At 43.9% G+C, this 20,588-nt stretch overlaps 1 protein-coding gene across 1 annotated transcript in view; it reads right to left on the reverse strand.

Annotated features, from left to right (window-relative positions):
- Positions 1-6,501, reverse strand: part of CUNH11orf80 (chromosome unknown C11orf80 homolog) — a 70,286-nt gene extending 63,785 nt beyond the window's left edge. The window contains exons 1-2 of the mRNA XM_007944949.1: positions 6,472-6,501; positions 4,106-4,247 (exon numbers count right to left, since the gene is read on the reverse strand). Of these exons, the coding sequence (XP_007943140.1) occupies positions 4,106-4,247; positions 6,472-6,501 (172 nt within the window). The remainder of the gene's footprint in view (positions 1-4,105; positions 4,248-6,471) is intronic.
- Positions 6,502-20,588: the final 14,087 nt, after the last annotated feature.

Below are 20,588 nucleotides of genomic sequence, written 5' to 3' on the forward strand. Positions count from 1 at the left end.
CCAATGGACATGAGTTTCCAGATTGAAAAGAGTCACTACCATTTAGCAGGAAAGCTTTGGCTGGTCACTCACCTGCTCCCACCCCCTTCCTGGTTTAACGTGGTCATCTTAAAACTGTAGCAGCCACTCATACTCCCAGAGATGGAGCTGGGTCTCTGGCTCTAAAGGGAGCAGGGAACACTGTATACACAAAATACTGTATCTGTCTGTTCTAAGGTCTCTGGGAGCTGCCTGATAGACTGAAAGACATTGAACTCAGATACACTTTGACCTATCTTGGCACTCTACACTATTACATCTCAATATAAAGAAAACAAAAATCCTCACAATGGAACAAATTAGCAACATCATAAGTGGAGAGAAGACTGAAGTCCTCGATGATTTCCTTTTGCTTGGAACCACAGTGAATGCCCATGGAAGCAGTAGTCAAGAAATCAAATGATCCCCTGTAAAAGACCCCTTGAAAGTGTTTGAGAAGCAAAGACATCTCTTAGAAGACTGAGGTGCACCTAACCCAAGCCACGGTACTTTCAATAGCCTCATGTGCATGTGAGACCTGGACAATGAATAAGGAAGACTGCAGAAGAACTGATGCATTTGAATTGTGGTGTTAATGAAGAATCTTGAATGTACCATGGACTGCTGTAACAATGAACAAATCTGTCCTGGAGGAAGTACAGCCAGAATCCTCTTTAGAAGTGAGGATGGAGAGATTTTATCTGTCATACTTTGGTCATGTTGCCAGAAGGGACCAGTGCCTGGAGAAGGTTATGCTAGGTAAAGTAGAGGGTCAGTGAAAAAAGGGAAGACCCTCAACAAGATGGACTGACACAGTGGCTGTGAAAATGGGCTCAAGCATAGCAATTGTTGTGAGGATAGCATAGGACTGGGCAGTGTTCATTCTGTTGTATATGGGATCACTGTAAGTCAAAACCAATTCAGTGGCACTTAATGACAACATCCTAGCACTCGTGAAGGGTTGACAGGCAGCAGGCAACACTCAAAGGCCATAACTGCCTGTAGCCACTTAGGGCCAGAGTATAATACAATCAAGGCTTACCATAGGTGACTAAGATGAGGAGAAGTTGGCGGAGAAGTTTCTTTAGGAAAGTATGGCTTTCAGAAGCATTGTGCATACAGAGGAACTGAGGAAGCCACGCATATGCCTAGGGCAAGATGCCTGCTCCGATATTACCTAAGGAGACCCTTCATTTTTATCTTGGGCTGATCCCTAGGTCCAGTGCAAGCCTGGCTAAGTCCTGAGGGAGGGCCCAGCACAGAGCCAATTTTCAAAGACTGGGAGAAGGATTTTTGTTTGTTTACCCCTGACATTCAAGGATCTCAGTTAAAACACTAGCTAGACACAAGCTAAAGAACAAAGACTTCAATATGCATATGTGATAGCTAATGTTGTGTGTCAACTTGGCCTGGGTGGCTTAAACAGCTATGGTGTGGGCATTCCCATAATAAGATTTGATACAAGGCAGTCACCTCCATGGTGGGATATATGCTCTGAGCAGCCAATCAGTTAACATGGAGTTTCCTCAGGGGTGTGGCTTACTTCCAATATATATATATGGATATCCTGGGAAAATTCTGGAACTTTCTGTTGGATCTGATCCTGCATCTAGCTTACCATTACCTGGTTTTTGAAGCTGAACTGGTAGCCTGTCGTCTTGCCTGCTCATCTTGGAACTGTCACCTTTGCAGCCTGTGAGCCAACAATCCTCCATTTTAGCTGCCAATTTTAAATTCATCAGCAGCTGAAGTCACTGCCTGCTATACTGCCTGCCAGTCCTGGGTTTGTCAGCACCTGTAGCTGCCTATTAGCTCTGGTGGCATAGTGGCTAAGGCATTTGACTGCTAACCAGAAGGTTGGTGGTTCAAACCCACCAGCCACTCTGCGGAAGGAAGACTGGGCAATCTACTTCCGTAAAGATTTACCACCTCAGAAACCCAAAGGGGGTCGCTATGAGTAGAAATCCACTTGATGGCAGTGAGTTTGATTTGGGTTTCGTAGTTGCATGAGTCCGAAAAAGCCTCCAGCTTGACATTTGACCCGTGAACTTTCTAACCTCTTCAATGAAAGAAAATCAAGAAAAAGATGCATGAACAAAATGAAAGTATCAATAGAGAGACAAAATTATAAAAAGGAACCAAAAAGAAATACTGGAGTTGAAAAGCACAATAACTGAAAGGAAAAATTCACTGGAGGAGTTCAACAGCAGATTTGAGGTGACAAAGAAGCCACAAACTTGAAGGCAGGATAATTAAAATTATTGCATCTAAGGAACAAAAAGAAAAAGGAATGAAGAAAAAACTAAGCAAAGCTAAGAAACTTACGGAATACACATTATAGGAGCCTCAGTAGGAGAAGAGAGAAAAAGAAAGGAGCAGAAAGAATACTTGGAGAAATAATGACCAAAAACTTTCTGACATTGATGAGACAATAATCTACACATATAAGAAGCTCAATGAACTCCAAGTAGAATTAACCCAAAGATATCCACAATATGTTTATGTAAACCTTTTAAAACCATGTTTATGTACAATTTTGACAAGGCCTAAAATTGAATAAATGTGTGTAAATACATATATGTATATATATATTTCCTAAATATATATTTTTCTAGAGAAAAAAATCTATAATGCTAACTTGAAATGCTGCCCACAAAGTATTAAAGTATTAAGTTACACAAAGGACATGGTATAACCATAAATACAGTAAAATTCCATTTTAAAAATTAATAATAATAATTATGAACATATACAATACATATTGAAAGTAATTGGAAAGCCTCACCTATAATACATGTTTCTATAACATTGGTATATTGTATAACAAACATGTATCATCTATTTACCTGCCAAAATAGTTATAATAATCAGTGACAACAGAGAAGAAGAGAGATGTCCCCTATGCTGGTGAGCTGACAGAGTCCATCAGACTGAAATGCCTGTAAAAATAAGTTTCTTGCCAAGAGCTATTATGGTACTAACCCTTTGCTTTGAATGAAATCAACCCCTGGCCACAGTTTATTTAATTAGCTTCAATGCACAAACTAATACAACCATATACAGACCAATCATCACCCTAGCCAGGTAGCTAAGCACATCTCATGACTCGTGGGAACTCGGTACAGTCAGATGGAGGTCATGTAGAGTAAAAGCAAACCAATCAATTGTATCTCTCTTTGAGGATGTTTAATGCTAGGTACACAAAGAGAAGACAGGTCATTTCAGTTCAGGTATCCAAATGTCTTGTCAAGCCTATACTACCTAGTGTCAACTAGGTCCCAGAGTGACTCCTCTAAGGCTGACCGAACAACTTCATTCTAAAGTATCCTTCATTAAAGCTACACAAACAAACAACAAACAAAAGAGCCATCACTAGTTCAAGAAAGGCAGGTGTTCCAGGGCCACTGACTGTATCACCTTCCCCTCACATACAGGCAAAAGTGATGAAAGAATAGTTAGGAGCCAAATGAAAGAGGTACGTAACTTCAAACTAACTGCAAGTCAGGATAACAAAATAAGCACCACTCATCATTTTATTTATTTTCCTCTCCTTTATTTCTTGGTTCTTTCACACCATCAAGGTCTGTACAAGAAAGAGAAAGTAAATAAAACTCAATGAAACATAATGTTTCTGTGAAAGAGGAAATGGTTAAAACCAAAATCAGGAAGAGATTATTTCTGAGTGATTTTAACTTAAGCCAGTAAAATAAGTAGTAAGAGTCATTCTACTGACCTCTCCTATGTGACTCATTTGTAAATCTATCACCAGATATTATATAATAATGGAACAACCCCAGAATGATATGATAAAAGATTATGACTAATTAAACTTTTTAAATAAACTATAACATAAATCATGATGAAATAAAACCAACAAACCAAACTCACTGCCATTGAGTTGATTCTGATTCATTGCGGCCCCCGTTGGTTTTCTGAGGTGGTAAATCTTTACAGAAGTAGACTGCCCAGGTTCCTTCCATGGAGTGGCTGGTGGGTTTGAACCACCAACCTTCTGGTTAGCATTTAAATGCCACCAGAGCTCCTTGATGATGTAATAAAGATAGAATCATTTTCTTCCTCCACTTACTAGTTGTTACACAGTGAAGAGCATTTTCCTGGTGCTTAGAATTCAGCGCCTCTATGGAAATCACGAGTTGTCCTTCTAGCAACACTCCCTTTGATATTCCTGCTGTTTCACATTTCCAGTGAATAATTAAATATCTCAAAATCTATAAAGGGCACAATGCAAAGAAAACATAATCTTCTTGAGAAATCAAGGTGATAATAAATGTGTGATACAATTAAATTAATAAGTAATTTTTCAAAAAATATGGTTATTACTGCTTGTAAAATGTCAGATTTACATTTGTTCAGAGCAGAGCATTGTGTCTAAACAGAAGAAATAGCTAGAGATGTGACATAAGAAAGGAGACCGCAGAATTTCACACAATGCCCAACAAGACAGGAAATGAAGACAATAAATTGACTTACTCAAAGGATAAGTTCATCTGGAAATAATAATTATGGAAAAATTAAGTGGGAGTTTGTTTGCTCTGTTTGTTTTTTCTCCCTAAATAAAAGCCAACATGAGGACGATGAACAACAGTGACAATTGGTTATGAATCATTTTACTTTCCATTAAATCAACAGAGTTTAGAGTCTGAATACCAGTTAAGAATGATGGCTCTGGAGGTAGGTGCCTGGGTTTGAATCCCTGCTGTGCCAAATTCTAGCCTGTGACTTTGGGCAAGTTACTTAATCTCTCTGTACCTCAGTCTTGTCATCTATAAAAATGGAGAAAAATCTACCACGTATAACTGGTGTTGAAAGTAAACAAAATATGTGCAAAATGCTCAATACAGTGCCTAACATATAGCAAACACTTGATACATATTAGCTATTCCTAGTAAGTTCATCTGCAGTAATGACTGCACACAATATTTTAAGTTGAACAAGTCTCCAAGATGTCTAGATAAAATATTCAATCTAGATAGAAAAAATTTAAAATAAAACAAAATTATATTTAATTCCCATTAGTATTCATGGAACAAAGTAAACTCTCACTTCCACACTAAGGCACCACAAAGAAAATTATTAACATTTTTTTTTTTTAAGTACGGAAATCTGAGTAAGAGAATTTGGGAATTAAGATCCTAGTTTGTACCAGAGTTTGTAAGGATGGCTGGCAAGCTTTCTACATATAACAGTATTTCTACAGCATAACATGTTCCTTCATACACCTTTCTGCCTTCCTGTGCTCCCTCTGTTGAGATTTCCCTGTAGTTTCTTTATCCGTAAACAGACAGCACTGACCTGTGAGTCAGAAGCCCCGGGTTCTAGCCCACATCTGTCATCTGGAGAAGTCTAATCCTCCAACTTTTATGATAGCAAAGACGGAAGGAAGATTGGAAAGTCTCAAAGGTGCCGTCAGAGCCTGTGATTCTATTTCATCTGCCCAGTATCCCTTGTAGACCAACAGCTAAGAATTCAACTTGGTAAGGGGTGTGAAAGGGACTCTGGTGCTGCGATGATTAAGTGCTCAACTGCTAGCCAAAATGTTAGTGGATGAAATCCACCCAGAAACTCATGGGAGAAAGACCTGTCAATCTGCTCCCTAAGAATTACAGCCAAGAAAACCTGATGGAGTAGTTCTACTCTATCACATGGGGACACTATGAGTTGCAATCAACTCCAGGGCACCCAACAATGATGACTGTCAAAGTGTTGTCATGGATTGCACAAAGGTGACAGTCAGTGACAGGTGTTTCCAGTGTCACCTTCCAGAGCAGAGATCTCTGGTCAAAGGTGGGTGAGGCCTCTGAACCTGACTCTTTGATAAGCCAGGTGCTCCAGAACCAGAGTCTAGACCAAGAACTCTGCACTTGGTTGACCCAAAGGCCTAAAAGAATTTTCCCTCATTCCCATTTTGCACTGGTCAGTCCATCCTTGGTTGAACTTTTCTCTGGGTCCAATTTTCCCAAATGACTGTCCATCTCCTTCCCTTCTTCTGGTGTCCTCTCCCAGCAAGGGGTGGGGGGATGGGGGATGGGGGATGGGGGGATGGGGAGGTAGTGGGGTGGGATCTGGTCGCATCAACCTCCTCAAGCTGGCCTCCTGACTCTAACCCTAAGTATCAGCTGACGTCTGAGTTTATTTTCTCAGCTGAAAGTGGGGGTGGTGTCACTTACTCCTGGCGTGAGCTAAGGCACCTGACGCTCAGGCATGGCCACTCCCCTCAACCGAGGTCCTGGAGAGCTTTACTTCCCAACGCGCTTCAGTGCACCCGGGCCTACTGTTTCTCACCACCAGTGAGGCAGGCTGATTTTCACCGGGCCACGTCATTCCCCACCTCAGGCCACGCCAGACCCCTCTGCCCAAACTTTGCGGTCTCCTCACAAAGCCCATCTCCTCATAAAGTCTCCTTCTCCACTTTCTCTCCCTTCCGGGCATCACCTCGCAGACGGCCACGGATATCCCCTCCATTGAGCGCGGGAACCAGCAGCAACACCGCGTGAGAGCTGACCACCCCTGGCCGCCACCCGGGCGTTTCTGGCCTCGACCTCCGCCCGAACCCAACCACGCCAGGTTGCTCCTTCCCGCCCGCCCTCGCACGCCCCGCCCACCTGCTCACTGCGCCTGCGCGCTCAGCGAAGCCCCGCCCCTAGGCCTTGAGGGCAGCTGGTGCGGTTTGCAGACTTGTCACAGGGCGGGGTAGAGGTCGCCTCGCAGCGAGCGGTGATGGAGGCCTTAGGAACGAAGCCACAACTCCTCCTGCCGCCCGAAAACGCCTCTCCCACTGTCCCGCCAGATGCAGCCCTCATTTATGCTGAAAGCGCTTTGGCTGCCCTCAGCGCCTTCAAAGGCCTTTCCCTCTGCCTGGAGAAGCTTCTTCTGTGGAATTCCGCAACTGGTTCTTGGCCCCCTAACAGCCTCACCTCCTGCTGGACTCCGGAGTACCTTAAACCAATCCCTGATTCCCAGATTTAGCACATGGAAATGCAGAACACACAGCTAAAATTTGAATTTCAGACAAAACAAAAAATTATCTTTTTAAGTATGTCCCATTCAATATTGGGGGTATACGTCAATACTCGTTCATCTGAAATTCAAAACTAGGTGTCCTTTATTTCATCTGCCAACCCATCCCAAGCATCCTTCTGGCCTAATCCCAGAGGGCCCAGCCCGCTTCTCCCCACATTTGCCTCTGCACTAAAAGTGCCAACTGTGGGAGCTGGCTTTCCCAGGCTCTGGGTTTTCCTGGAGTTCTCAGCCAGGAGACCCAGCTTCTGACTCCTGCTGGTTCAGGGAGGGGCATGGTGAGAGGGCTTTGAGCAAAGTAAACGTGGACTTTCTTGTGCTTACTTACTAGTGAACAATTTCACATTTTTTCACCACATCAAAGATTCTCCTTCCAGGATGGTTGGCATCTGTCTCCCAGTCCCACAGCATTTCCCTACAGAATCAAAACCTCTTCTCATATTTATAATCCCTGACAGGGATGGAGTACCCAGTAAGCAAGGTAAAACTGGGGCAAGTAAGCCCGTCCTTACCTTTGCTTACTGGGTGATCTGCCCCTGCCTTGAGCCCATAACTGTTGATGATGATCTTGCAGCTGTTTCCTCAAATAGCCAAAATAAAACCATGGTGAGAGAGGTTTCTGTTTGGCACAGAATTGACCAAGGAGAAGGGTGGGATAGGGTGGTGGCTGCTTTCCTTGGGGAAAGATTCTTCCACCCCAGCTCCAAGGAGCCAGGATTGGACAGAACAGGCTGGGAAGCTGGCAGAGTGCCTGTCCAGGACATGACCTTGGTACTACTGCAAATGACATGTCAATTGGGACCTGAATCATATTCTTTTCGAGTCGGTGCCCAGTGCTGATGTCCCCCTCTCCACCTGTGTTACTTGCAGTAGACCTGTTGGAGGAAGACAGGCTCCATTTCTGGAAAATTCATCACACTACCATCTCAGACTTGATCAGAGCACTGGCGTTTGGGGAATCATTGCAGCCTTCCTGTCCCTGTCACTCTGTGTTGAGTGTCCCTTTTAGAAAGCAGAGCTGCCAAGGGGAAGGGAGCTAATATGTGATTGAATGATAGCATGTTGTTTTACACCGCTGTCTCTTGACATGAACTTTTTCACCCTCATAACTGTGTACACTTTACTATTTGGTTGGTGAGAAATGAAAATACGGAGGATGGCTCTTGAAAATACTCCCATTGAGAGTGTTGGCTCAGCAGAAAATGCCCTGCCTTGAGATGGCACTGGGAATGAGGGTGGAGGCACAGTTGCCACTGGAGAAGCACTTCAGATGAGCCGGTTGTCCTGATGGCTGCCCTTGTCCTTGAAGTGAGCCTCAGGGATGAAGGTGAGTGCAACACCCAATACCATCCTAGAGGCAGAATCCACTGCCATCAAGCTGATTCTGGACAGAGTAGGACTGCCCCATAGGGTTTCCAAGCTGTGAGTCTTTACAGAAACAACTGCCTCATCAGTCTCCCACAGAGCAGCTGATGGGTTTGAACTGACGACCTTTTTTGATTAACAGCCCAATGCTTTAACCACAGTGCCACCAGAGCTACTTCCTCCTCAAGGCAGGTGAGGCCTAATAAAGATAGCTAGGACACAGCCACCCTCACTATATATAGGATGTAGGCACAAGTGAGAAAGTGACCATTTGATGTGAAGACATGTGTTGTAGGTTGGACTGTGTCCTCCCAAAATGTGTGTTGCAAATTCTAACCCTCTACCTATAGGGTCACTGTGAGTTGGAATTGACTTGACAGCAATGAATTTGGTTTTGTTATTATTGTTATCCCTATGGATATGATCCCGTTTGGGAATAGGGCTTTCTTTGCTATGTGAATGAGGCCATATCAGTGTAAGGGGTATCTTAAGCCAATCACTTTTGAGATATAAAAGGAACAGAAGTAAGAAGTACAAATGGAGAAAGACTGATGTCACGTGGGAATCACCAATGAGCCAAGCAAGAAAAACTGAAGCGTCAGATTCTTCCCCAGAGTACGCAGAGAGCAGTGAGTTACTATGAGTCAGAATCCACTCGATGGCAGTGGGTTTGGGCAGAGAGAGACTTCTCCTGGAGTCGATGACCTGAACTTGGCCTCCTAGCTTCCTAAACTGTGAGAAAATAAATTTCTGTTCTTTAGAATTATCTGTGTGGTATTTCTCTTACAGCAGCACTAACAAAGGCGCTCTATCATCAGCACTTTCAGAACATAAACCCTTGTTGTCCTGTGTTGTGCCTTCACGGCCCACTGGAGCCAATTGTCAGGCAGGGTTTGATGCAGGCTTCACATTTGGTGAGCATTCGCTGTGTGCTGAATGCTCCTCACGTTGTATTATTTATCCTCAGTAATCCTCCCAATCTTGTAAGGAAAGTGTTGTACCCTTATTTTGTGAATGATGGAAATGAAGTTCCCAGAGGAGGTTGCATGGCCCTCAGTTTATGAATTCAGAATCTGAATTGAGATCTTTTAACCCTTTCTTCTGCCCTCCAATGCAGGCTGTCTCCCACCTGCCTGTGACCTGCCTATCTGTCTCAAGTTTCCGTAATATGGGAGCATTAACCTGACCATCCGAAGCCAACCCCTCCGTGTAAAAGCCAAGGAGTCAGTGAACTCAGGCAACCTCATCTACCACAAACTAAGGTATCAAAGAGCCACAGCTCACAACCCTTCTTTCACCCCTCAGTGTGTGTCTCCACCCTGTTTGGGATCTAGTGACTAATATACTGTGGACTCTATGTTGTTAAAACTGTTTTTACTCAGACCTCATTCTCAGAGCAATGGAATGTAGAAGCCAGAAGGACAGTGGCAGTCATTAGACTCAATCCTGTTATCATCAATAGATGAGAAGATTGGAGGGCCCCGAGCAATTATATGCCTTGCCCCGTGTTGAGAGCTACCAAGCCAACCAAGAAGCCTTTGAACGTTGGTCTAGATGTTTTCAACCCAGGCCTTCAGGGTCTTAGTGACTGTGTGTTCAGGGGCCAGTTCTCTCCAGTCTTAGACTTGGTGGTGCGTTAACTCTGTTATCATTCCTCTCCCCACCCCAGGACTTGGATGACTCCTTTGTGCTTGCTTTGAACATCCTGCTTATTCAGAGAAGACATCCCCCGGAACAGACCCCAGATTCCATGCTCCAGGTGGAGAGCCCTCAAGATAATCTGAGATACATGGCCTCATTTCCAAAGGGAGAGTGAGCCCCAAAAGATTGATTGTCTTTTTTATTGTGGTAAAAAATGCATATAGCAAAACATTTGCCAGCTCAACAATTTTTACATGTATAATTCAGCATCATTGATTGTGTTCACCATCCATGTTGTGTTACCATTACCACTATCCTTCTTTAAATTATTCCACCACCGTTGACAGAAATTCAGTGCCTCTAAGCACTCCTTTTCCCCATCCATCTACCCCTGGTAGCCACTAATAAGCTTTGGTCTCTGTACATTGGCCTATTTCATATGAATGGAATCATATGGTATTTGCCCATTGTGACTCACTTATTTTACTCAGCATAATGTTTTCTAGGTTTCTCCATGTTGTAGCATCTATCAGGACTTCATTACTCTTTATGACTGAGTAATATTCCACTGTATTAGGGACCACATTTTGTTTATGCTCCATCTGTTCATGGACATTAGGTTGGTGCCACTTTTTTGGCTATTGTGAATAGTGCTGCAGTGAACATTGGCGTACAGTTTCTGTTTGCATTCCTGCTTATAATTTTTTGGAATGTGTACCCCAGACTAATTCTGGCCCAAATCCAAGGATTTGAATGAAACCAGAACGCCTTCGGGAATGCTGCCAGTTGACAGTGACATTTTAGGGACTGTTGAATTTTCTTTCCCTTTTGAGTGTGCCCTTTCTATGTGTATCATTCCTAGACACTTCTTAAAAAACAAAAAACCTCACTGCCCTCAAGTCAAGTGTGACTTACAGTGACTTCCCTTGGGTTTCCAAGGCTGTAAATCTTTATGGAAGCAGACCATCTCATCTTTCTTCCCCCAGAGCTGCTGGTGGGTTCAAACCACCAACCTTTTGGTTAGCAGCCAAATGCCTTAACCACTACACCATCAGAACTCCTTAGACACTTCTTAGGCCCCACCTTCTTCTCAGACTCCCCTAGGACATTTGAAGGCCCTAGGAGTTTAGGTAGAAAATATTTTTGCCATCTCCCTAGCTGAGTCTGTTTGAGGAGAATCTTTCCTGGGGAGGAAAGAATCAGGCAGCTCCTAAAAGACACTCTTCCCAGTTTTTACTGCTCTGTCCTGGGGTCTTTCCTATGGATAGTCCCCTGGACAATGAATGATGGACCTTGTGGAAAAAATGGTAAAGAAATGGTGATGGTCTGCTCATTAGCCAGACACTGGTAGTAGACTCACTTGAAAGAATGAAAGGGGAGGGGCAGAAAGGTCACCCTCTGACATATTTGGATGTCCATTCTCTAGGTGGTACACAGAAAAATAGACTTATGGATATCCTCTTTTTTAAATATTGTATTTATTTTCGTGGCAATATATACAACCAAATATGCATCCGTGCACAATTTCTTCTTGAACAGTTCAAAAACATTGGTTGCCTACTCACATTGTACCCTCCTTCTCACTATCTTGATCCTTATTGTTTCATGGACATTAATTTAAACTCTCTGCCCCTTGAAGTTCTCATCTGTGCGTCACATGAACAGTTGTCAGTTTAAGCTCATACAGATAATTCTGAATAGAAGAGCACTACTGAAGGCAGGGTGTATGCACATATATATATGTATCTTCACTCGTATTATCTTTAGCTCCAGGGAAATGTATTCCGTGTTCCTCGGGACAGGGGAAAGGGATACCATAAGACAAATGAGAAAACCAAAATAATTCTAACATTACCAAACAGAGAATACAGGGTCAGCTATTCAGAAGCCTAAAAATAAACATTCCAAAACAGGGGAAGAGAGGAAACCTCACCTTCACTGGAGAAGATATGAGGACAAGGCCGTAACGACCAGAGAAAGAAGTGAGTGGAAAAGGAATCTGAGCACCTGCAGACAGGAGGCTATAAGGGCACATATGAAAAGGTGTGTGTGTGTATATTTAAGGACTGTTTTCCATACAGGTAATAGGAAAGGGTTAACTGCTTCTCTTGGGTCCCGAGCCAAGTCTGTCCCCACCAGTTCCCATAACCGGGTTTCCTGAAATGGAGCAGGTCCCAGGTGACTCTCCACTAATCACATCCTTGGAAATGGGGCCATGATGCTCAGATTAGCTCATTCCTTCACCTTCTTGAAGCTCTCTCCACCTGGAGCACGGAATCTGGGGCAGCTTTGCCACTCACCTCCCTTGGCTTTCTTGTCAAGGGTCAGACAGCCCTGTTCTTGGAGATGAATGCTGGGTTATGGGGTCACTAGAGGCCACAGCGGTGCTGACTTTTGTGCAAGTTCCTGGGCTATAGCATTAGTTCTTTCTCACTCTAAGACTTAGAGCCAAAAGGAAGATTGTCTAGAACAAGACCAAAGTTCTACAAAGTCTGTAGAATGAATATTCTGGAGGGTTGTCCCTCCTCTGTTCCCACTCCCTGTGTTTCCTTCCTCTCCTTAACTGACTATGACACTGGACAGCTTCCTGTTCGTCCTGGCTCACAGTCACCCACTACACAGTCTCTGGTGTCTCATGCATCAGTCGCAGGTGCTGGTCCAGCCCGGGAGATCCCATTCCTTTCCCCTTAGTGCCCAATTTCTCACAGAGTAGTCTTGCTCTCAGTAATTGGCTTTTTACTTTCTCTCTAAGCAGGGCTGGATTTGTCCTGCTAGCTGACGTCCATAGAAAGGAAATATTCTTTGTGACACCATGGCCTTGGGCATAGAAACAGCAGTAACTGGCTAAATGTAGCCAAGAAAACCTATTGATCCAAAGGCCAAAAGATCAGCTTTATTTAAAGACAAGTAGGCTAATTGGGACAAAGATTCTTCTAAGAGCCCCGTTCAGGAGGACACTGGTCCCATACGTTCAGTCTTGTTTCCATCTCAGCATACTTACAGCACTCTGAAATACTTTACCGGGAATCCTGGTGTAGCAAGCTGCTTCAAGCTATTAACAATCCTTCGCTGAGCTGACTTTCCACTGTTCCCCTGAAGGTGACTTGATTTTCATTGGTTCTAGCTTTCAGACCACGTCTTTCTTCCATTTCCCCAACTCCCACTCTCACTCTAGAACCATCAGTTGAAAAGAGGCTATGAGATCTGAAGTCTAAAAGGCTCAGGGTGCTTGAATTCTTTTTCCCATTTCACCATTTACTTTAGGTATCATGTTCTAGTTTTCCACAACTAAAAAAAGGAAAATTCTCCCAGGATTGTAGTTAAAATAATGTTTCAGAAACAGTTTGAGAGTTTTAGACATCTTTAAATTAGAAGAAGTCTTAGAGGTCATTTAATCCAGAATTTCCCAACCAGAGAAACAGTATTTCTTCCAATTCATTTTCTTTAGCCCTACTCTTCTTCCTACATAGCCCCTGTCTGCCTCCTTTTCCAACCTCTTCCTGGCACCCAAGGTGGAGAATGTACAAGAGGGCATAGTACATTTGGTATATTTAGGGCTGGGAAACACTGACCCCGTCCACCTCCCTATCTCATGCAATAGTCATTCCAATTGTCCTGACAAATTGATATCCAGCTTTTACTTGAATGACTTGTGTTGGGAAAGTGGCAACCCACTCCAGTTTTGGACACAGTATTTTCATAGAGAGTTTTTCACTACATCAAGGAGATGCAAGGAATGTACCTTCCATTCATTGGTCCTAGCTCTGCCCTTTGAAACCACAGAAAATCCATCTAATCCCTTTATAAAGGGGCTTGGAGAATCCCCAGAATTGCTATTGTTAACTTGTCACAGTGGTTCAGATCTGGCCTGAATGATTCTATTACAGATGTCCTGTGCTTTGTACACTAGCTGGACCCCTAAACATTATAGAAGCCAAGTTTTATGTGAATCAAATCACTTCCGATACACAGATAGTCCCCGACTTACAACAAGGTTCCATTCTGACAACTCTGTCATAAACTGGTTCTGAGGTAAGTCAAATACATCTCTGTTTCGCTTTTTCAGTTTTCATAGCCCCTGTATGGCAGTGTTTTGAACAGTCAACCATCACATTGATTGAGTGGACATCTGAGAATGATAACACCAGCAAATTATACACTGCAACAGAATGTATAGTACAATTATTAATGAGAAGAGGTACCCAAAAAAAGGACTGTGATAAGTGTGGTGTGTAAGTCTGGGAAGTTGTTTGTTTAAAGAAACCCTGTTATCAGTTCTTTCATAAACTGAAGAATCCTTTGTCATACAAAGGATCTCCCTGTTAACCTTTCCTGTAAATCTAGATTCTCATTGATTGTGTTTTGCTTAAGGCAAGATTTTCCCACATACAAAATCAGTCAAATAATGATTGAAAGAGCTCACATTTATTGAGCCTTTACCTGGCACCAGGTGTCTTACACCTGACACACATGATTTAGCTTAATTTTCACCACAACTTCCTTCATTGCAGTGATCCTCTATTTCCTTATGAGAAAGCTAAGAGAAGTTAAATAACTTGCTCAAGGTCACACAATTAGGCAGTGATGAGCTAGAATTTAAACAAGGTCATAAGAATCTAGATCAAGTTTCTTAAGCACCAGGAAGCTGTAGGTGCCAGGAATGGTTGAAATGACATCCTGCTAGCTACTACAGCACAAGAAAATTAGGCTACAGGAGAGAAAAGTGGCCTAAAATGGCTACAGCACCAAAGACGTGCATTCTTTTGGGGTCCTGGCACTGTAGGTTTCCCAGTACAATTCAGATGGTCATTGCAGTTTGACCAAGGAACCCCAAAGGCTTCTCCTTAGCTTTGGGCATTAAGCAGATGCTATCAGAATTCATTTCCTGTGCTGTGATTAGACACTTTTCCAAAGACTGTATATTCCTAGAGGTCTGTGGTGTGGGCTTCTTATAAAAGAGAAGTGCTTCACTTATTGACTGGTTACAATCAAAAGTATCGTGGGTCATGGTTGATCTCAGCCTGCTCCCACGTGGGTCAGAATCATTCAAATGGGTTTTTAGGCCTAGTTTCTAATGGTGTTTAGGTTTTCAAGTTAAAAATAGTTCGGGAGGGAGAGTCTGTAAATAAGTGCTGTTTTGAATCCAAATTGGGCAAAGATAAATGGATGTGATAGCTCTGTGTCACCAAGCAAATGGGCTCCAGCTTCTCCGATTTTGCCAACAGCGGCACTCACAGCATTGCCTGGCTCAGGACACGTTCCTAGGGGTTTCTGGAAGCCCCAACTTTCTTCACTGTGTAATGGAGCTGGAGGTAGGACTGTCTCCTTCCTGTCCTCCCGTACCACCTCCATGCACCCCCACCTATCAATGCCCTATTGGACATGAGGCTTTATCTCTGTTCATCTTCAGACTACTGCTTTGAACTACATCTTCATCCTTTGCAAGTCATGTCCTGAGCTGGGGTTCCACTGGTGTCCTGGTCTACCATAGTCACCAGAAACCCAGGTCGGTCCTCTCAGAGCATGGGAGCTTCCCTTGCAAGTCGACCATGCTGACCCTTATTTGTGCAGCAGGTGTGTCTGCAATGTCAAGTCAAAGACTCAGGTGAGGATATAGATCATTGTCTTTATTTCTCACTTAGCTCTTCAGCCTCCATTTCTTTTGATGGCAGAAAAAGAATGCCACCAGTTACCAGTTGCCATTGAGTGGATTCTGAAGCATGATGACCCCATGTGTGTCAGATTAAAAATATACTCCTTAGTGTTTTCAATGGGTGATTTTTCAGAAGGAGATCACCAGGACTTTCTTAGAAGATTCCTCTGAATGGACTTGAACCACCAACCTTTCTGTTGGCAGATGAGTGTGTTAACCTTTGCACCACCCAGAGACTCCTAAAGAAAAGAATGTTGGTAGGTGCTGTCTATTTGGCTCTAACTCTTGTTGTTGTTGTTGTGTACTGTTGACTCAGATCTGACTCATAGCGACCACTCCTTGGGTTTCTGAGACGGTATCACTACGGAAGTAGATTGCCCAACCTTCTTTCCGAGGAGTGGCTGGTGGGTTTGAACCACCAGCCTTCTGGTTAGCAGTCAAGTGCCTTAGGCACTACGCCACCAGAGCTCCCGCGATAACTCATAGTGACCCCTCATACAACAGAAAGAAACACCACTGGTCTTGCACCATCGTCATAATTGTTATGTTTGATCCAGTTGTTGCAGCCACTGTGTCAATCCATGTCTTTGAGGGTCTTCCCTTTTTTCACTGACCCTCTGCTTTACCAAGCATGATGTCCTTCTCTCGGGATTGGTCCCTCCTGATGACATGGCCAAAGTAAGAATTTGTTGTTGTTGTTATTATGTGCCGTTGAGTCAGACCCAACTCCTCACCAATTCAAGGTAACTCAATCATTTCAAGTTTTAAATTTAGCCCCCTTCCCTTTACGATGTTCTAGGTGGGAGTTTAGGTATCCTCTAGACATCAGAAGGGAAGCATTAAGACCAAGAGCCACCTTCTGTCTTCCTTCCCTTGGTCTAGAGCTTGGTCTTGAGCTTGGCCTCAAGCTTCCCTTCCTTCGGGCTCTACTGCCACTGCCTTTGCTGCGGCATTCCCTGACGGGTGGAACCTGTGGTCTTGGTGAAAGGCAAAGCAAGGAATTGCTCCATGGAAAGCTCAGTGACTCCCACCTCAGCTCCTCCTTGGACTCCCAAACCTGCATCTAGTCCTCAGCTTGGGCTGTCCACCCCTGACCTCCACTATGGCATTCTCATCCCACTTCGCAACAATTCCTATGGCATCCTGGCATTCTATTTTCAGCTAGCTCTCACACTCTTCTGAAGGACTGGGCACCAAGGGACATTTCCTATCTCCTGCCAGTGTCACGGAGCCCAAGGAGACTCGCTTGGAGGAGTGGAGGAGACTGAGCTGAGAAGGGGAAGTTTATCTCAGACCAGCTTGGCTGGCACCACCCATCTCTACTCTATGGTCATTGCCTCCTGTTAGCACAAGGTGCTTTGAAAGGCTGTGTCTTTTCAGCGTCCCAGGAAGGAAATGGAGTCTAAATACCTTCTGTCTACCCCAGGGTTATTATCGTTTTGGTGGAGACCGAGAACAGAGTCCCACAGTTGCATCTCAACTCTCCCACTCTTCTCTCCCAATGCTTTTCAACTGTGCTCCAAGCCCTTTCTGTGTGGAGAGGAAACTCCTATTTCTCTCAATTCAACAGTCCGAGGCATAAACCCTGAACTTACCAGGTTCTGCCTGTTGGTATTGAAAGAGAAGCTTCTGAAGAGAAAAGAAAAATCAAAGTCACTCACAAGTAACTGACTCTTACCAATTTTTCTTAACTTTTTATTATGATTTGGATGTAAGTTTACAGAGCAAATTGGTTTTCCATTTAACAATTCACACACGTTATTTTGTGCCATCAACTGCAATCTGCACAGTATAACAGCATTCTTCCCACTTCCTGCCTGTGTTCACATTTCCATTGGTCCCTCCCTTCCTGCCTCCTCAGCTTTTTCCCTGGGCAAATGAAGCCTTTTTGATCTTTTATGGTTGTTCTAAGGAGTGAGTACTTCCCTGGTGCTATTGGTCACTTTCTAGGCCTATTGTTGACTCTTACAATTTAAAACACTGGAGCTTTCAAGAACATTGCCTCTGTTGTAGACTTTAAAAGGGAAAGGATGTCGTGTTTGACGATGTAGAGGGTCAATGAATGACATGCATTGACACAGTGGCCTCAACAATAGGCTCCAACGTGCCATGAGGATGGCACAGGACCGGATGATGCTTCGTGCTGTTACATGTAAGGTCACCATGTGTTGGAGCCAGCTCGATGGCAAATAAAAACAGTAACAAGTCAAGAGCTAAAAGCCAAGCATTTGATTCTGATCTTTCTGTATCATCCCCGTGTCGAGGATAGTGCATCTAGAAAGCCCTTGCTGGTGCTTAAATAGTGGGTCGGGGGTGGGGGGATGCTAGGGGTACAAGAGGTGGGAAACACATTCGGGGGCGGGAATGCATAGGAAAGAAGGACACAGGGAAGAGGTAACTACAGGGAGCAAATGGGAAGAGAGCCATTACATTGTGGGGACCGCAGTCAATGTCATGAAACAAAATGTGTATGAACTGTTGCATGGAAAATGAATTTGCTCTGTAAATGTTCACCGAAAATCACAATAAAAATTTTAAGAAGAAAAGAAAAGAAAAATGGAAAACACATTATTTGATATGAAAGCATTTAGTTTCATCCATTTATTACAAGCAATCATTTCCTCATTCTCCAGGTCTTTTTTGTCACTGGTTCATTGCATGGTTGGTGCTCTCTTCACCCATGGAGTCACACTCTAAGATGGAACACAGGCACTAACTGGGCAGTGGCAATCCAGTGTGGAATGCCATTAGAAGGCATTTGTCATAGGCTTGGACCCCAGGGAAGCTTTCCAGAGGAAGCAACATCTGAACTGAAACCCAGAGGATGAATAAACACTGAGTGAAAGGAAGAGTGTTTCCAGCTAGAGAAAATTGCGTGTTCAAAATCCCATAAGTATTCGGAAAATCCCAGAGGTTCCTTATGGCTGGGACATAGAGTGCCTAGTAAGTAGTGGTGAGGCAAGAGGCTAAAGAGGTCAGCAGGGTACAGATCACAAAAAGTATGTGAACCTTGGCAATGCTCTGGACTTTATCCTAAGGGCAATGGGGCACCATGGAAGGGTGTCAGCAGAAGAGTGATCTGTCAGATTGTGGTTTTAGAAAGACCAGTCTAGCTGCAGAGGGGATAAGATGATCCAGAAAGAGTGTGTAGAACAAGAAAGCCACCTAGGAAAAAACATCACCCCAAAAAAGTTAAGTGGCAAGTAGAACAGGAATCCACAAGTGAAAGTGAGATAGGAGAGAGCACAGAGATTGAAGAAAAAAACAAGAGAGAGTGGCAACCAGAGGAAGAACAATTCTAGAAGTAGGGCATAATTAGAGTCAACTGCTGGCAAGAGGAACCCTAAGATAACAATTGAAAATTCACCACTGGATTCAGCAAAAGGGTTCTTGACGACTTTGGCAAAAGCAGCTTTAGAGAAGTGGCAGTAATACTGTGTTGGATGAAATCAGTTACATCTATGTTCATCTGTACCCTTGAATTACCATCTGTCACTACACTGATGTCTTCCAAATGTATATTTTCAGCTCAGACCTCCCCTTTGAGCTCCACACTCATGTACAATTGACTGCTCAGTGTCTCCTCTTGAGTGATTCCAGGGTATCTAATCCCAACAGGTTCCAAAACTGGCAATCTCCCCGCCCAAATCTGGTCTTCTTCCCATATTTCTCAGCTTGGCAAATGGTGCTTCCATCCTTCCAGTTGTAAGTCTGTCCTTGACAGAGTCTTTCTCCTCATCACCATTCTGATGTCTTACCCACCGTCACATCCTGTCAAATCTTTCTATCTGGTACAAACGTTTTGTGCTTGACTGCAACTAAAGGTTGGTGGTGTGAACCCCACCTCACCCCCGAGTGGTCCCATGGAAGGATGGCCTAGAGATCTGCTTCTGTAGAGATTAGAGCCAAGAGACCCTATGGAGCCGCTCTACTCTGTAACAGATGGGGTTACGTGAGTCAGAATTGTCTCAACAGCAACCACAAACAACAACATGCACTTCTATGTCCACAGCCAACACCTGAGTTCATGCTACCATCTTCTCTCTCACCTGCACCACAAGGCTAGCCTCCTAACTGGTTTCTCATATCACTTTACCTCTCCAACCTGTTCCCCCCAAAGCAGCTGCAGTAATCTTTTTCAAAATATAAAGTTTACCACTTCACTTCCTTGCTTCAAACCCTTCCAGGGCTCTAAAGGTAAAAACTAAAATTCCTTCAATGACCTACAAGGCTTCAGGATCTCGCCCTTGCCAACCTTTCCAGCCATAATTCATTACATGTTCACTCTTGCCCCCCCCCCCCGTTTTCCCTCCACACTGACCTTTTGTCAGTTTGTCACATGCACCATGGGTCTTGCTGTGTCAGTCCTGGTATCCACACAGGCTGTGTCCCTGTGGTTAAGGACATGGGCTCAAGTGTCAAACTGTCTTGAGTGAAAACCCCAGTTCTACCCCTACTTGGTTCAATGACCCTGGGAAGGTACCTAATCTCCCAATGCCTCCATTTCCTCTTCTGTTGGATGGGGTTAATATCTACCTCTTAAAGTTGTTAAATAATATATGCAAAGTGATAGAAATACAATTCCCAATTAATGCTGTTGTTGTTTTTAGGTGCCATCCAATCAGTTTTGACTCATACGGACCCTGTGTACAAGAGAACGAAACACTGCCACTCCTGTGCTAGCCTCACCATCCTTGCTACACTGAGCCCGTCATCACAGCCACTGTTTTGCTGACCCTCCACTTTACCCAGCATGCTATCCTTTTCCAGGGAATGGCCCTTTCTGACAATATGATCAAAGTATGAGAGAAGTCTGGCCATTCTCACTTCTAAGGAGCATTCTGGCCATACTTCCTCCAAGACAGATTTGTTC

This window comes from Orycteropus afer, unplaced genomic scaffold (assembly GCF_000298275.1).
Source record: "Orycteropus afer afer isolate SDZICR_OR568_19922 unplaced genomic scaffold, OryAfe1.0 scaffold00130, whole genome shotgun sequence".
Lineage (NCBI taxonomy): Eukaryota > Metazoa > Chordata > Mammalia > Tubulidentata > Orycteropodidae > Orycteropus > Orycteropus afer.